We start from the raw sequence: 19,249 nt of genomic DNA on the forward strand, positions 1-19,249 counted from the left end.
TTCTGGAGTTATTTGAAGTCTACTTGACCAGCCTCAACTTTCATTGTTTTTGAAATAATGTTCAACAATGAAAATGCTTTATTGTAGCGTATAACACCCCATTTTTAATAACGCTGAACTATCAACTGTCAAATTGTTCTTTTTTCAGGGTTGCCAACAATTTACTGCAAAAATGGCGGCAAATTCAAATCTTGCCTTAATTTTGGGACACCCTTTATTTCCACTTATTAACTTTGAATGTCTTGTCTTTCAGATTCGCTATGGAAAGTGCTGTTCTTTTGTACATTGTGGTGACTCTCATGATGTCTTCGGGTGCACGAGGTCAATCCTTTTCGCGATCCTGCAGTACCGTTAACGGCAAGACAGTGTGTGAGTCTCAGCAGAACCAAGGCAACATGGCAGCATCTTCTTCGCAGGCTGTAAGCGGTGGGTCAAATGGAGATTATCAGAATGCGTATGCTGGAGCCGGTAATCCGAATGACTGGTCCTCATCACAAACCCAGCAAGGTAAGCGGTTGGTGAAATAACGAATTAGGAAGTAAAATGTCTGTCTTTTGCGAGAAAAAAAATTGCATTAAAAAAACGTCCAAAGCTCAAAATAGCTTTAACTTTTGTCCAATGTCTTTTCATCCGTAAGCTCACATTTTCTAGAAAAAAAAAAGAAAATTCATTCTTCTTTGAAATGGTTGTTCCTTGTATGCAAATTTGTGTTTTCAATGTGGTTTTAAACATGCAATAATACATTAATGTTAGCTTCATAAAAAACAACTCTCTCTATTATGTCCGACATGTTACGACATAACCTTACAATTGAATTTTTCGGCAATGCAAAGATTAGGGAAGAATTTTATTTTCTGTTAAGGTTTTATTATACAAAGAGCTATGAAGATTTTTTTTTCATTCAGTCATATACAGGGTGACAACATATAATTTAGATGCGCAAAATAGATTTTAACTTTAATGAAAATGTTACGACCAAACTTCAAAATAAATAAGAATACGTTATTTCGTCTAGTATATTAACAAATTTTCAAAGTGGCTACCTTTAGCATTAATACAGAGCTTTAAATGCGTCACAAAATTTTCGGCTATGGGTCGCAACTCACTGATGTTTTATCACATTCCTTGCATTAGGATCTCTTCAGGGATGCCAAAGTTTAATGTAATATTTAACACACACCTTTATCTCCAAGAGGGACCAAGCAGAATAATCCATTAGATTCCTATCTGGGGAATACGGTGGCCATTCTTAAGCTCCAATGAAGTTCGGAAAATGTGCCTTGAACCAATCTTGAGTGCCTTTAGCTCTGTGTGCAGGTGCATAATCCTGTTGGAAGGTCCAGCTGTTGTTTACGAAGAATTTTTGTGACCAAGACAAGACAACATCTTCCAAAATGAGTCTGCAATATGTTTCTTGATTGATCTTTATCCCTTGATCAACAAAAAACAAGTGGTGTTTTTTAATTAGTAAATATCCCACCCCAAACCAGTGGCGGATCCACAGGGGGGGGGGGCGATTGCCCCACAAAAGGTTAGTAAACTCGAAACATTTCTAAGAAAAGGTCACCAAACTCTCTCATTCCCCCCCCCCCGCACAACATATCACAAAAAATCGCCTACAACTGCATTTTTACGACTTTAATTCCAACAATTTTCGAGGGGAGAGAACCTCAACCCCCTCTCTCCAATGTCATCGAATATCGTCAAAAATTTTGAATTCTTGGAGCTTCAATTTCGAAAATATCGCCAGAATCGAAAACTTTTTCGAAAATGTCGTTAATGAGGGTCTTCTATTACATTTTTAAAACTTCAATTCCGAAAACATACCGGGGGGAGAGCATCCGATCTCGAGTCCTTCTCTTAACATTAATAAAGACCCACTAAACATTACGTTTTTAAAGCTTCAATATTGAAAAGTTGAGGGATAGCTCCTGAACCCATCCCATCCCTTCTCTTTACGCTACTAAAGAAGCCCCTTAAAGGCTTCAATTTCGAATAATTTCCGGTGGAAAGTTTCAAACCCTGTTCCTTCCCCCTACGTCATAAAAGTTGGCTTACAATTTTTAGGACTACAATTTCAAAAATTTTCCGGAGGAGAGCCCCCTATCTCTTATTTCTTCATCTTTCAACATCATTCAAAGATTGTCTAAAACAACGTTTCTGGAACTCCTACATCGAAAAGTTTTTGGGGAAAAGTTCTGAACCTAATGTCTTTTGTTCCGTCATCAAAGGTGGCCTACAGTTGCGTTTTTATTACTTCAATTCCGAATTTTTTTCCGGGGGAAAGCCCCCGAACATCCTGGGTTTTAACATCACTAAAGATATCTAAAATAGCATTTTTGAGGCTCTAAAATCAAAAAAGGCCGGGGGGGGGGGGGAATTCCTGAATCTCATCGTTTCCCTTCAAGAAAAAAAAGATAGCCTTAAACAATTGTGTTTTCGAAAATATACCCTTAAATTTCAGAAAAAAAAAAAAAAAAATCCCGATAGGGAAATTTCGGGAAAGAGCCTGCAATCACTCCAACTTATGCGCGAATATTAAACGACTCAATCAACAGACAAATCCATAACTATCTTCAAATTTTATTTAAAAATGCAATTTCAGGATTTGTGTTCGGCACCCTTCTCTTCATTATGTTGTTCGGTACCTTCCACTTCACTATGTTGTTCGGTACTCTTCTTTCTGCAACCTTTCTTTTATAAGGAAAAAAGTTTAATTGAGGACCTGAATTGCTACTGAAAATACTTCACGAGTCCGCAAACGAACCAAAAGTTGAAGGATTTAATTTAGATAATAAATCCTGAATATTAGTCGAAGTTCTTTTTTTTCTTTCAATTTTTTTATTTTTGGTACTCGAAACATTTAGAATTTTCATTCAAACTCTTTGAACAATACACAATTTTCGAAAGAAAAAAAAGACATGCTTCAGTTCTTAATATCTTTTTAAATTTCATTTCATTAGTAACCCCCCCCCTTAATGTATTACGAAATCGCCCCTCCCAACAGGATGGTCTGGATGCGCCACTGCCAAACCACTACAGATTTCGGTCGTTGACGCCATTTAAGGGGGTCCGGGACACAAAAATCATCAAATTTTGCAATTTTTTTTTATCATGTGAAAAATTACTCCATGTTTTTCTGCTTAAAAGGACGTTTGAATCTTGTTTCTATCTTAAATAGAACGAAAGATATAATTATTTTTGTTTCATGTACCTAACTAATGTGTACTTAACTTTAAAACTTTAAACGCGTTTTTCTCCATGATGCCGTTTTTCCCGATTTCTTGCATTCAAACTCTTATAAGTCAGGAACCGATAAAGATAAAGTAATGAAACTTGGAGCATATCTTTTTCAAACAGTTTACTTTAATTTTTATTCGGCGAATTTGAAAAAAAAAAAACGTTTACTGCAAAAATTATGATTTTTTTAAAAAAAAAGGTATCTTCGAATTTTTCGAAATTTTTCTTCAAATAGTTTTTATTTTTTATTGAATCAATATTTTTAAAATCGCCGAATAAAAATTAAAGCTTAGATATTTGTGCGTAATTCATTTAAAAAAATTGAAAATTTATCAAGAATATTTTGAGTTATAGCAATTTAAAGAAACCCCATTAAAAAAAAAACGAATTAAATTTAAGTAAAAAAGTTTTTTTTTTCATATTTATGTTATGATTTTGCTTATTAAATAAATGGTGAATCAGTGCAAAAAATTTCAAAACTCCAAAGTATATAATAAAAAAAAATTCAAAATGTGTCCCGGACCCCCTCAACAGTGCAAAAAGGTCGTGGAGACAAGGGTGTGTGATAAACCTCATAAAACTTTGACATCCCTAAAGAAATCCTTATGCAAGGAATGGAATAAAATATCAGTAAATAAGTTGTGGCCCCTAATCGAAAATTTTGTGCCACGCTTAAAGCTCTGTATTAAGACGAAGATTCTTCAGCGGAAGATTCTTCGTCAGAAAAACAGAAGTACTCAAAGCCTGTTATAGAACCATTCGTAAAAAGACTGTAATTTGTCTGTGGAACATATACCTAACATAAAATATCAGATACATGATGACAGAAGAACGTGTTAGTCAAACCAATTGTATGACTCCTTACTCCATGGATGCTCACATAGGGGGATCATGGAGCAGACTGAGCCATTGAAATTTTTAAGGGGGGGGGGGGAGATGTTGTTTTGAGGGATATTTTTCTTTTTTTTTTGAGGGGGTGTGTCTCCTTGCTTAATCATAAAAAAATTATGTTCCTTCCCTTGACGACAAGCTTATGTTTATCGTACAATAAATTTAAACTATCAAGAATCGTTCCCATGTGACTAGAAAATAAGTAAGAATTTCGTTTCTGTGTTATTGAGCCATCATAAAGTAATCCGGTTACGACAACCAATGGAAATTCAACTATGAGTCTGTTGAAATAGAACACCCGGGTGGTTGATTTCATGAAGCTTGATGACGTCATTGGTTAGCGCGGTGAGTGTCCAATGTCCATTGAATGTTTTCATGTATTATGGTCTTACTCGTAAGCTATTATAAAATACTCCTAGTTAGTCACCGGTGAGCCTAGGCTAACCGGTCGATCTGTTCGAACATACCCTTTATCTACCGCCTAATACGTATTTGGGTTTGTCCACGGTGACTGACGTTACAATTTGACTCTATTTTTAACTTACGAATTCAGTACTGTCTTGATATTAAATTTTGTTTCTTCTGAAATTGATCTTAAATATTATGATATGGTACATCACTGCCCCTACACTTGTTTTCAGACTTGAGGAAATTTTTTTGTGTGTAATTAAAGGGAATAAAAAAAAACGTGACTGATGTTACGCAGAAGAGACATTGAGAAAATTGATTTATATATAATTTGAAATTCTCTTCAAACTAATAACTCAAAATGTAAACAGATTTTTTCCCCTTTAAAGTAGAGATTTTAGACTTGATGAAAACACTTTGTTTTATTGGAAACACTTAAAAACGGAGAGTATAAAAATTATTTGACACCCGTGACTGATGATACAAAGATTTTGTGACTGATGTTACATTTACAATAAATTGCTGCAATTATATATTATTTCTCCTTAAAAATGAAATTAGTACAGGGTCATTCCATAGTGACTAACGTAACATTCGCAGCTGATTTTCAAACTCTTTTTACTTACACCGGGAGTAAAAATAAATGTGTTTTGGTTTAATATGCAGATTTAAAATGTACAAGGTGACTATTTTTCATTTCTACCAAGATTTTAAAGCAAAATAAGCGCTGGCAGGTGTTTTTTCACCAAAAAAGGCATCGTGACTAACGTAGCATTTTTGCAATCATGAGAACAATGCTTATGTTACGAGGCAAATTTTTCTGAAACTTACGCAGACATTTAAAATTGGACGATAAATTTGTAAGAGGTAAACAATCTATTTTCAAAAATGTACTTCAGATTTGTTACAGATGAATCTTTTTTGACCCTTAATGGTACTTTTACGAAAAACTGTGTGTGACTAACATAACGTGACTAACGTAACCATCGAATAACAAGCAATGAATGCATATAAAAAAACTTTTTATAATTAATTTCTTGCTCTTATATTACTTTTACACGTTTTAGGAACCTTCTTTGTGTTGCATTGTGGTTCTTTTTTTACTTTTTTTCTATATTAGTGTAAGAAATTGAATGGAAGGATTCAGTTCAGTTAACTCAAATTGATTGCGCGGAAAAAAAAAAAAAAAAAAAAAAAAAAAAAGACTGCTTTTACAAACTGAATAACATCATTCTTGGGTTAATTGAATCCTAAATATCTCTCTTTTAAAAAATTAACTTTATGCAATTTGATAGTTTCACCGAATTCTAGTATTCTGCCGATATACTACTTATCGTCATAAGTAAGTCCGTAGTACTTTTCAATGGCATATTGTTTTTTAAGGTTTACTGATTCATCGAACGAATAGTGTTGTGCATGTTTTTGAATTAAAATGTAATATTGAAAAAAAAATATATTCGAACGTTTTTGCAAAATGCATTTAAATTCCAGATATCACCGCAAATGTTTGAATTTCTAAATGATCATCATTGCATTTTCTGAAATATATGGCAGCATCGCTTATTGTCACTGTATCATGTAACATCTTCAAATGTTTTCCAACGAGCAACCATTACTTCATTTTAATAATAGGTGGAGATGTATTTTCTAAAAAATAGAGACGTTCTCCTTTGTTAAGACTCTATTTCTATTTAATTCTTAATCTTGGATTCTTGTGTTGAATGCACATTCAGCAGAGTACTCGTTTCACTTTACTCACCTCTTTTCTTTTTAAATAATTCTTTAAATTGCAAGTATCTTTATAAAGACCTTTAAAAAAGTATTTTTCTAAGTAAACAGTAGGTCTACAATGTAATATTACTGGTATTTTTCACCCTTTACATTTTTAATCAATATAGAATGCCTACATATTCAAAATTGTTCAAAATAAGTTTTAAATATTAGCAAAATTTTTAAAATTTTACGTTAGTCACATGCAAACTGTTACGTTAGTCACAGCTCAAATGTTACGTTAGTCACACTAATTATTTTATATCTACTGATAATAAAATAAATATTTTGCACTTTTTAAGTAGATATGACACAGATGTAAGAAAATAAAAAATGCTGTTTGGTTCAATCATCTGGTTTAGTTTTTAAGCAGAAAATAGTACATTTTCGTGACTAACGTAACGTAAACATTTTCGGTGAAATAACCAAACTAATTAAAATACTCCTCTTATAATGTATGTAAAAAGAACAGTCAATTTTATTGGCCCAACATCTAATCATTTAGAATAAACATAGTTCTTTTCCAATTTTGCAAAAATTTTTTCATTACACAAGAAAACGTAGATGAATGTTTTTTGCACATGCTAAGCCTTTTCTACAACCTCGCACGTTTAGAGCCAGGAGAAAAACACCGAACGAAATTTTTGCAAACTGTTACTGGATTTATGTACTAGAAAGTATGCTGAATGGAAAGATAGGTCACAGTTAAGGCTTTGTGGAAAAAATTTTTTCTGAGGTTGAGGTTGACATTTCTATGGAATGACCCTACATGTTTTGTTTAAAATTGTATTTGAATTACAAGAAAAGTACATTTATAAAATTTTAAAAGATATATTTTTGACGTATTTCATAAAATAAAAAGTCCTCTTGCATTTATTACATCTAGTGCGCTAAATATTTTATTCCTTTCTCATGTGAATAATAAATTTCATTCACATTGACAGGCTATTTCCAATGTCTTTCTGCTTGAATCTTGACAGTCATTAAACACTCTTAGTTTTTAATTTCAATGCCTCTAACTTCTCGTGATACAATTATTAGTGATATTCTTCAAAAACCCATTCGCCAGTTGCAATCAACAATTTTGGAACATGTTCTCTGCTGGAAGTGATTCCTTCCTTTACTGCAGAAAAAAGTGTTGTTGCTAAAAAACTGCTGCAGCTTATAAATTAAAGAAAAAAAATATTACTCAAATATAACTCTTTATAATACGGCTGTGCAAGTCAAATGGTGATATCTCTGAAATTTGCATGAAGCTGTTACATTTAGAAATATTTCTGTATCGATGATATAGCACTTTTTTTCAAATGTATTACATTCAGAATAAGTTGTATCTGTTTGTCAAATTTCATGTTGGAATTTTTTTTATGGCTGCAGTTTTCTTTTGTGAAGATATAACAAAGAGCATTTTAATAAGTATCAGATTTTACCAAGGTTTCATTATTTTAAAGAGGGGTAATGCAGTTTATAGTTTAAACCTGAGACTTCAATACTTTAAATTTGTTCTACTCTTTTTCTACTTCATCATCTAATTTCTCTTTTTAGTTCCATTCAGAACGAACTTTGGTAATTATACTAGGTTTTTAAAAATTATTTTATTTATTTTTTATCTTCCGCTCTTTTTAGCTTCTATTTTATTTTACTTTTTGTAATTTTCATGTTTTTCTTTATTTCTTAATTATCTCGCCTATTTTTTTGCTTTTCTGCAGCAATCAATGGCATTTGCGCAATTTGTTTGAGATTTATTACCGAAAAGAAAAATGTGACTGATGTTACACATTTTAAATAGGTTTTAAATAATTAAATTCAACTATTTTTAAATATTTAAGGGATTAATTTTTAAGATATCATCATAAATGAAGAGAATAGGACTTTTTTTTATTAATGTGGTTTTTGTTTTTGTTAAAGCAATGCAAACTTTTTTACAATTTCGTGACTGATGTTACATTAGAGTATAAGGCCTAGTTTAAAAAAAAGTTAAAAGACAATTATAACAGTTTAAATTTACTTTGTTGGTCTGATCTCTTCTTGTGTAAACGAAATTTCAATAAAAAAATAGGATTGTAGACATAACAATTAATTTCCTAAGTAAAAAAAAGGATTAACTTTTAGAGCCGCTCATACAACGACACATGAGCACTGAGTAGTATTGTTCAAATTTACCTATAAAACTTACAAAAAATGTGTTTATAACTTTTTTTGCATAGGTTTACAAAAATAAAGTATTTTTTTCCTCATATGAAAGAAAAAATGTACTCATACAATGAAGTTTTTTTTTTTTTACTGTGATGTCTCTAGTTTCATGGAATTGCCCTTCTCACCTCTGTCAAATTTGAATCTACCCTTTATAAATACACAACTTGAATCCCACGTACTTTCAGATGAAAATATAATTGTATTATCACGATGCTTTTAACACAAGGCTAGTTACACAAGAGGATTTTGTTCCATTCATGTCTTCTTCATCAACCAGAGCCCCTGCACACTCTCAATAGTCGTTGCTTGAGTTGTGTATTAGGATGAACAGCCTAATTCCGTTTTGTGCGAACTCGACGGGACGTTGGGACGTCAACATTTTCCGCGTTAACCAATTAACAAAAAACCGATTTTCATGTTTACCGGATTTTGAGTAAACGGATTTTTTTTTTTTTTTTTGCTTCTGTAACAGAGGAAATAGGGAATACTAAGAACATTCATACAGAAATAAGCACACAAACATTTATATTTCAAGGGCAAAACCTTTTTTTTTCCTAATAAATTTGTATCAAACAAAATTTATCAGAAGTGGAAGAACACATCTTCTGCGTCGCGTCTGATGCGCAGAAACTGACTGCGCATGGCTAGATACTGGTTTGCGTTTTAGTACAGATCATTCAACCTTCCTAAGTTGTTAAGGAAATTTTATGTGAAAGGATGTTTTTTTCCCCTTTTTAAAAAAAAAATCTTTCTTTCCTTATCTTTTATATTTTTATTATAATTATTATTTAATGTATAAGATGAATTTATTTTTGACATTAAAACTTTGTTTTCCATCGTCGTTCGTCTAAACCGTCTTCGTCTTAAACGATTAATTTAGCGCTATTTTTTTTTAGCTTTATCTGACAGGTAATTGTATTTTCCTACGTTGACGGATTTTGTAGTTTTGTACTTCTTTGTTTAGTGTTTTTCTGGTTGATTTGTTTTCGAGATTCCAACGACAGGAATTTATTTGCAACTTACAGAAAGGCACGTTATTAAGCAAAGAGCCTTGTTCTCACTTTGTTTATCTCATTTAAAACAATAGGTGTCGCACCCTCTGGAGTTTTTCCCGGTTTCGTATTTGGTTTTCCAAACTTCGGTGGTGGATCGACTGGCGGAGGTGCATCAAGTGCATCGCAGTCTGCTTCGGGATCTGGAACTGGAAATCAAGGAGGATATCAACAAGGAAGCTCAAGTTTTTCATCTTCAAGTTCCGGAGATGGAAATAATCAAGGAAGCTATCAAGCATCGTCTGGTCCTGGAACTTTTACGTACACAAGCACTAGCAATAATGGAGGTGGAGCAGTTGCTGGTGGATTTGCTGGAGCTGGAGCATATGCAGGTAAGATTATTTATTAAAGAAGTTAATTATATCTTGGGGGAAGAAAATAGACAATCCTTTGCTGTTGATTTCATGCATCCACAGTGAATGAGACCTTTAAAAAAATTCTTAGAGCTTTGTTCTTTTTTAGCCAACAAAATAATATTTTAAAAACTTATTTGAATTTCCAATTTTTATACATAAAAAATCTTATAAAATAAAAGCATGGAAAAGCAAGCTTATTTGTTCATAAAAAAGCTTTAGTTATTCTCCATGCTGGTTCTGGCAGTTGTGCAACCTAATAGCTTAAGAAAAATGAACTTGATATCGTTCACAATAATAGTAGTATTATTTCTTTTTGTTACAAATTATATTATTTTGTCAAAAACAACAATTTTGTGTGTTAACTATTATAAAGCTATATTTCACCTGATTTAAAACTTAAGCTTAATCCGAGCGCTCGTGTGGTGTATCAGTATTTTTTAACCGTTGTAAATCTATTTTTCATATGATTTAGAACTTAAACTTAATGCTCGAGTGGTGGTTGGGGGGGGGGGGGAGGAAGAGAGAGGATGAAAGAGGAAATTTCAACTACGGTTCGTGGATAGTAAGCTTATTTAGTTCTGTACGAACCTCTCATAGTAACACAGTAAAACTCATTGCATCTTCTAGTCTATAACCTTAACTTTTTTTTTTTGAAATCATTTATTCAATGCTTTATTATGTTTTAATATGGCCCGTATTTTGTTTCGTAGGACCTTTGATACCAGGCATCATGAGTCCTTTCCAATTCGTCTTCGGAGGGAGATGAACTTTTGAGAAGTAAGAGAGGACGACTTATCATTTCCTATTAATTCTGTTGATTGTGTTCACCTAGGTCTGTCCGTTCAAAGTTTCCCGGAACACGCCCGGGGAGGGGGGGGGGGGGGTAAAAGCTTTTGTACACAACGCATATTGCATGAAAAGAAAAGTAAAATATTGTAACACGATTCGGTACTGAATACTCGGTCCGACCGAATACTTCAATATTCGGCAACCGAACAGGAAACGAATTTCAATATTCGATAACACTAGTCAACAAAAAGCAGCTTTTTGTCTGCATCCTGATGGTTTTAAATAGTCAATTCCTACAAATTTTGGGTCAAACGAATATAGTAGTGGATTTTTTTTATTAGCTCTTGTTTTCAAGATACACGGAAGCCCACTGGAGAAAGATGCACAACAACCACACAATGATTTGAAGGTAAGATTAAGAGGAAAATGAAATCCTGTGCAATAAACGTTATTAAATAGGTCCTGTATTATTAAACAATGTTTATTTTTCTGAAAGCAGTGGTTGCTTTTTGGCTATTGCTGTAAATGCTTCATTTTCAATAGCTTTTTGTACGTCAAAAAAGGACCGCTTGTAATAGTTCAGCAGCATTTAGTGACCATTATTAACTCAGCCCAATGACCCTGATATCTGCCTTCCATTGTAAAGATATCTTAGCGAAACCTTTCCTTAAGCTCATAGCTTCACAGTTTTTAAGCAAACTATCCTGGAGGAAGGGAAAAAAAAAAGAGTTTCAGAGACATATCAATGGTCTCAAAACTTCCGAAGGGATGTTTTTAACCTACTGTTTTTGATTCCTGTCTTCTCTGCTGCTTAGAAATATTTGTAATACACCCTTAAAGGTTTATTTATTTATTTATTTTTTTATTTTCTTCTCTTTTAGTTTTTTTTTTCGATAACTGATTTTTTTTTTTAAATTTGCTCATATTTGAAGGGCAAAAATGCTCTCCTTAACCTTAGCTTCAATATATTGTTACAAATTCTGTAAATAGTAATTATTGTAGTAACGTAACCTGTAAATAGTTTCCCGTAATGAATATACAGCCCCTATACATTTGGCTGAAGTATACGGTCCCCTATTTTTCATTGATAAAATTTATGAAGGAAAAGAAATAAAATAACGGTCTACGATTTTCGAGAAGCATTTGGAATCTTGTGGAATATTTGAGAGCTCTCTTTTCGGTGTGTATAAAAAGCCGTTACGCTTGATAAAAAGTTCAGTTTCGAGTTAGTTTTTGCTTGTGAATCGTTGCAGCGGAACGCTGGAGAGCATTTATTACTCTGTTTTGTGAAGCCTTTTGAGCTGTATTTTTGCGTATTTGGAAGTAAATACGTGTGTAACCGTTGAGTTTACGGTGTTGAGAGATATTTGCTTAATTGCTGATGATTACTTTAGCAGTTGTTGACGATCTTTCCTGTACATAGTGTAAATAAATTTCCTGTATTTTTCTCACGAACTGTGTCGTCCTTTCAAGAAAGTGGAAGTCGCACCGGATCCGTTACAATATCTTGGAAATTTCCCTATAAGGTATTAGAAAACCATCTTTGTTCACAGCTTTCACAAAGTTCTTTGTTATTCCTAGCAGATTGGGGATGGGGTTTAAACAGAAGTGGGTGGATCTACTAGAGGCTCATTTTGGGCGTTTTTCTTCCCAGAATTTAAATTTCCCATTTCGATTTTATGTAGTGAGATTTTCTATTCTAAATAGGCGTTGGAGTTGAGTAGATAGTCAGTCCCATGGGGGTGCTTCTATCTGCCAGAAAAAAAGAGCATTAGTGAGATTTCACTAACTCTACTTGGCTCTGTATCTTGAAAACTAGAGCTAATCTGAACTTTTTATGGAGATTTTCGTATTATGCTTGGCAAAGTACTGCGAAAATAGCTATTTTTGAGCCGGATGCGTTTTTGGTGTTGACTAGTGTAATTGGCAAACGAACATTTTTTCTACAATTAATGAAATTTACAGTATAGTACCTTAGTACAAAATTAATTCAAATTGTTATTTATTAATTTTATCTCAATTAAAGTAATTTTAATGTGAAACATTTAGACGTTAAATGTAAATTTTGTTGCTTTTCAATTTTTTTTCCTTTTTGTAAATCCTATGACACATTATGTTAGACTTACTATTACAAATTCATTTCAATTTGATATAATAATCAGAAAAAACTCATAATGTTAAGTTGTAATACAAATATAATATCTATTTATTGCTATGTAACATTAACTGTTATTTGCGTACATAAAATAAGCAAAAAAAAAAAAAAAAATCGAAAACACTTGGAAATTAAATTTTGCAGTATTTTAATTTCTAAAGTTTTACACCATATGAAACATTAAATATTGATTAAAAAAACAACCCATTAAAAATTAATCATTGTAATCAAAGTTAAATTATCCTTTGCGCTTAAGAACAAAAAATAAAAATATCTGGCAGTGTTTGAATTTTATTTCTCAATTTCAATGACGATAAAATTATTTCTCAGTTACCGAAGAAAATAAGATTTTTTTTTTGCGGAAAATCATTTGAATAAATTGTAATTTGTAATGATATTTTAAGTAACTTGGGTTTGTTTTTGTAAGTAAGGTGAATGCAAGATTCTTTATTTATGACTAGTGGTACCCGCACGACTTTGCCCGTAGTAAAAAATTAAAAGGTCATTTGGTTCGCCTGTATATTTACAAATAATGGATGATGAATTTCTCGTCATCTTGATGTATTCATTTGCTTGCCCATGTTACGGTTCCACGTTAAGATAGTTTCGTAATTTATTCGTCCAAGTTGTGATAATTTGCTCGGTAAAATTTTCTTAAAATTGGAATATAAAAAGAACAAAATCAAATTTTCGAAAACTCGCTTTGAGGTGCATACCCTCATGTTACAAACTAATTTTGTACCAAATTTCATGAAAATCGGCCGAACGGTCTAGGCGCTATGCGCTTCACAGAGATCCTGACAGAGATCCCGAAATCCAGGCAGAGAGACTTTCATCTTTATTATTAGTAAAGATAAAAAACTTAACCAGAAATATCAGTTATCAAATCATATGTCAGGAAAGAAATTACTTAACCTAGAGAAATTAATTATTATATATGCAGAATTGCAGATAAAACATGAACGAAATTTACTAAATTAACTTTTTTTTTCTTTTGGAATGGTTTATTTAAAATTAACGATTACACTTAATGTAGATAACTTTATGATTTTAAATGAAGAGCACTTACATTTCCCAAAACAACATTTTCTATTTTAAATTGGAGTACAATTCAAATCATACAGCCTAAAAACTTTAACCATATATTCGGTATTCGGTTGAATATTCGATTAAAAATTTAACTGTAATTCGGTATTTGACAAAATATGGTATTCGGTGTATGTATGTATGTATGTATGTATGTATGTATGTATGTATATATGTATGTATGTACGTACCTCTAACTTCTCAAGAACGGTAGTGATTTGAGGTTCGAACAAGGTATGGTAAGATTTGTAATTTTTTGCGGAACCTCATAAAGACAGTATCATCTTCGTGCGAATGTATTCAGCAGAGAAATTAATTTAATCTTCAGCAACATTTCACTGGTTCGGAGCAATGCCGAAACTGGCAGCCTGTTTATAATGCCTTTTTTCAAGCAAAAAACTTCAAGTGGAATAACTGAGGCGCGTTTTTTAAAGCGATGGTTTTCTCATCTTTTCCGTTGAAGGACTATAATATTTCGCCTCAAAAAAGTCAATTCAAATCCTTTTACTAACTAAAGCTGCCTCAGGTGGAAAGTAGGGGCGGATGACATTAATTAACATTAAAAATAAGTCTGCATCCTTTTTCAAAAAATATATTTTTCGAGTTTTGTAAGAAGCAAAAGTTACTCTCACTGGAGAATTTCCCATAGAAAGATTTTTTAAAGCAGAACGTGTCAACTGCCATACATTTAAATACATTGTGTTGCAAATTTACAACATAATCATTAACTTGATTTATAGATCAGAATTTAATTCATATGAAAACAGTTCCTATGTTTATCAAGCCAAATGTGCAATAAATATTTCTCACGTTAAAATTGTGGATAAATCTTGTGTTTGGCACTTCACATGACAAGTGCTGTAGTTGCTGTAGGGTGCTGAACCTCAAAAGTGGTAGCTATTTATTTACATCAATTTCAAAAGTTATACACGCCACTAAGTTTTACAGTGCTTCAATATAGTCATAAGTGTTGAGTAGACTCCTTTTCTAACAATATGGAAGTCGTAGGGCACCTATATGTAGTAGAGCCTATTCTGCTGATAGTTCCAATGGAGCAGTTTACCCTCACAGAAATTTCTCGAACAGTTCTGACGCTAATGCCCCGAAGTGGTTCCTTCATCTTACCAGGGAATCACACGAATAGTGTAATGATGAAAAACGTTTTAATAGGTAGCAATCGAAAGGGCAACTTGAGACAGATTTTTGACGCAAAAAATTACTTGCCTTCGTCTGCCTGTTAACGAGATACAAGATATTGAAATCTGCCGAAATTTTAAGAATAGTGCCAAATTTCAAGACTTCGCGAGAATTTAATCACGCAATGGGGATGTTTCCTTCAGTCGAAAGCACTACTTTTAGCCACTAAAATTGGTAGAATAAGCAAAAAAAAAAAAAAGGGACCAGAAAATACTTTTTTCAGTAATTTTTTTAAAATGTCTGATTTTCAAACCAAATTGTTTCATCGTGTGACGTCACAAGTGATGAAAGCCTTTTTGAAACGGAGCGCGTGGTTGTCTATTCTGGCAAATTATTGCTTTTTAATGATTTTTTTTTTTTTTTTTTGACTTCGAGCAAGTTATCAGAGGAACGAGAATTGTTAGTTGACTAAAATATTCATTCAGCGAAGTTTGGCAGTGTCCTGAAACTTGATCCTGGTAAGCGTAGCGATTAAGGCGATTTGCTCACTTGTGAAGTCAGCAGCGAAAGTGAAAACAACGGCTGAATAGTGTTTAAGATTCTTTTTTCAAGAGACAAATAAGTCAAAATTAAGAATTTAAAAAAAAAGTAACTTACCCCATGTTTTTGATTATGCTTTTTCGAAAAAATATATTTTTGAAAAATGGGAAGCAACCCAATTTCACCATCTGCATCTATCTACAAATCGCGTGGAAGAAGTCTTCCATTATTCGCTACTAGCGGTACCCGCACGGCTTTGCCGTTGTAGAAAATTAAAAGGCCATTTGATTCGCCTGTATATTTAGTCAACATCTACTATGCGTTAAGTTCTTTTTTTTTAAAGATCTATTCATATTTTTTGCATATTTGAGAACTTTAGCGTGTAGCTTAACAGAAACCAACAGAAGCCTTCGAAATATTTTAAAAGAGGAGGGAATTTTTTCCCTTCCTTGTTTAAAACGCAAAATAAGACATTTTTCATAAGACAAGGTAAAGAATAATCACTGAATTTGGCGACTTTTCTCAAAATTTTCGCAGACATTTTTGTTTCCAGGATCCTGTTTTAAAATACTCTTTCGATTGCTCTAATTTTATTTTTTCCCCTTATTAAACTATTGTGTGGTTTCCTGGTTAGGAGTTATATCATTCACGAGGGTTTATTTGATTTAGTTCCCATTCCAACTATTATCAGAACAGGCTTTACTACAGGTGTTCTACGACTTCCATATCGTTGGAAACGGGTTCTGCACAATGCTGGTGACAAAATTGAGGAGCCTGAAAACTTGGTTGCACGTGTATCATTTTTTGTATTGCATGAAATAAGTAGTCACCTGCACATTTGGGAACGCATCTTTTTTACAGGTTAACATGTAATACGTGACAAATTTTTGTCAGGTTAAAAGAGGTCGGTTGTCTATGTTTGCTTTGATTCAAAAAGCAGGAATTCATCTCTATATATTAAAAAAAAAGGTAGGTCAAAGAAATTGTGAATAGAAGTCTATGGCGGGCTTGCGTCCAGGAGACACCATAACACTCTCAGCCTTGAAATTTTGTTCAAAATTACTTCGAGTTCCTGTGGTTTGCACCTGGGGTTTTGTTTTTTAAATTTCGAATTAGTGATTTTGTAATTAATTTTTTAAGCCCAAATTTCACGTAAATTGCCTATTAAAAGAATGAAAGTATTACCACACCCCTATGTCGTTCGAAAGAGATTTTGCTTCTGCATCAAATACAGTTTATTCCAATTTTCTAAATTAATTAGAATAGCAGATAGGGTAAACCTACCCAATTTCGTGACACTAAGGATTCAAACAGTATAATCGATAATTTTTTCTGAATTTATTGACTTGATATTTTTTCCATAGACATAGTAAACTTTATTCTTAATTATTAAACCATCAAACAGAATTAATACATGATAATATAATGTAATTTAATTATTTTCCAAAAAAGTATCACATGTACCTAAATTCGTGATAGTCTACCTTATTCCGTGAATCAGTGTACCTAACTTCGTGGTAATGACTTAATCACTGTCACTGTCATTTTCTTCATTACGTACACATACACTACACATGAACACTGTTGGTGGATTTTTTGAGTCAACTGCCTGGCAACTTTCATGATACCAATTTAAACAAAAACAACATTGGATCCATGGGCTCTTGTTATGTCCTCTGTAGTAACTTTCATTACAGTTGGGGCAGAACCATTCATCTTCAGCTTCACCTTTGCTCTTATTGGTGTTCTTTTTGGTTTTAACCAAACTGCTGGTACTGGCACTGACACAGGATTTGGTAGTGTCACTAGTACTGTCACTGTCACCTTCACAGCGTGTTATGTAGTCTTTCAAGGTGCTCCATGGGATGAAAAATTTTTTTGTAGACTTGTACACTAACCAATTTTCATCCACTACCTTCCTCACTGCGAGTTGAAGTGTTTTCTTTGAGTATTTCTTCCGTTTGTTCCCACCTTTCTCTTTTTTCCCACCGGCTAGCTTGCTGTAAATAGGCGCCATCTGTCTGAAAGTAGCAAAATTTCATAAGAAATAACTGTGTTTTTGTAAGCCTCCGTTACGATTATTACACACAAAAACAAGAAACTAATATAAATACCACATTTATTATAGTATTAATTTAAATATTAGTGTAAGAAATATTAATTTTCTTAAGAGATTACATATAAAAACTTACATTAATTATTGCAAGGAGTCACACCACGTGCACACTGTTCTCTTCTAACTGACAAAATGGCTACACAATAAACCAGTTGCCGGAGACCTCCAAAGCTTTGCCTGGGTTTGGACAACACCCTGCCATCTATGAGGAACATGTCAAATTAAGTGTACACAACCTACCTAACTCCGTGGTAAAATAAATGTTTCGTATCACAGAGTAAGGTATGTCACGAAATAAGGTAGGTTCACCCTATAAGGGTTTCTATTTTAGCAAAAAGTCCTAATCTGAACTCAATTCAAGCCCAGAGAAATATTACTAGAGACCACGAATTTGAAAGTGACTTTTGAAACGTACAAAACGGTCATTTTGCTATGTTCAGGAGGGCCTTAGGCTGTGAAATTTGGTACTAGTTAATTTGGACCCTAGGATAGGGGTGCTCTTTGAAGCGTTTTTTTACAACAATTTTGTTATACATATTTTTATGAAGTTCTTTTTGTCTCCGAGTTGGAGTGGGATATTAATATTTTTCTATGTTTTATGAGTGTTTTATTAAAACTCTTATTTTCTACGGAAAGGGAAGCTTGATTTTTATTTTGTTCTAATGGTAACACGTACTGCAACTGATTCTTCTTAACAGGCACTTTAAATCTTGGTGCACGAAAAAAAATTGTGAAGCAATCTTTGGGGGTTGGTGAGTGGAAGCGATCACGGGTGGAACCCCCTAGTTTTTATAAAAAAGGTTTGTTTGAAACTAATTTAGTTCAAATTTGAACTATTTTTTACAATCATAAGTCAAATATTTCAGTGAACGGCGTTCTCCTCGTTTCCCTAACTAGAGCACTGGGCCAGACTTGTCTTATATAATATTATCCAATGAGATGTTAAAATCACGCCAAAGGTGTTTTGAAAATGTACAGCATGAAGTGAAGTGTTGAAGCAATTTAAATTGAGAATAAATAAATTATGATTTAACTGAAAATACTTGTATATTTTTTAATAGCTATAACTTCTTTCTTTTTTTATAGATGGAACCCCAGATGAAGACACTGGAAAATGTTATGAAATTTTCAATGCATTGAAAATTTTATGAACTATAGAAATAAAAAGATGTAAAATTGTGAAGCACATTTCTTTTTAATTCCTATTTATGTTATAAAACGTTTGAAAGAATGGATACAAAGTATATAACATGAACAGAAAATAAAAATAATAAATTATAAGAATACGTATAAACATTTATAAAGAAATAAAAGTAAATCAAGTAATGGGATCACCAAAGGATAGTATTTTGTATGGATATACCGATAAGCAAATTGGCCAATTACCGATTAATCGGCAAAGATAATCGGGAAGTGATGATTAATTAGCTGCTTATCAGGCTTCCAGTCAATTACGATTATGATTACAAGCACACAAAAAAGGGGAATATACAATTGCGGTTACCATTATAAT

The 19,249-nt window shown here is 32.8% G+C and overlaps 1 protein-coding gene across 2 annotated transcripts in view; it reads left to right on the forward strand.

Annotated features, from left to right (window-relative positions):
- Positions 1-18,919, forward strand: part of LOC129234024 (keratin, type II cytoskeletal 2 epidermal-like) — a 47,969-nt gene extending 29,050 nt beyond the window's left edge. For both annotated transcript variants that reach the window (XM_054867928.1, XM_054867936.1), the window contains exons 2-5: positions 254-507; positions 9,593-9,889; positions 10,624-10,690; positions 18,823-18,919. In XM_054867928.1, the coding sequence (XP_054723903.1) occupies positions 261-507; positions 9,593-9,889; positions 10,624-10,679 (600 nt within the window). In that variant the 5' untranslated portion in view covers positions 254-260 and the 3' untranslated portion in view covers positions 10,680-10,690; positions 18,823-18,919. The remainder of the gene's footprint in view (positions 1-253; positions 508-9,592; positions 9,890-10,623; positions 10,691-18,822) is intronic.
- Positions 18,920-19,249: the final 330 nt, after the last annotated feature.

This window comes from Uloborus diversus, chromosome 1 (assembly GCF_026930045.1).
Source record: "Uloborus diversus isolate 005 chromosome 1, Udiv.v.3.1, whole genome shotgun sequence".
NCBI classification, from domain to species: Eukaryota; Metazoa; Arthropoda; class Arachnida; order Araneae; family Uloboridae; genus Uloborus; species Uloborus diversus.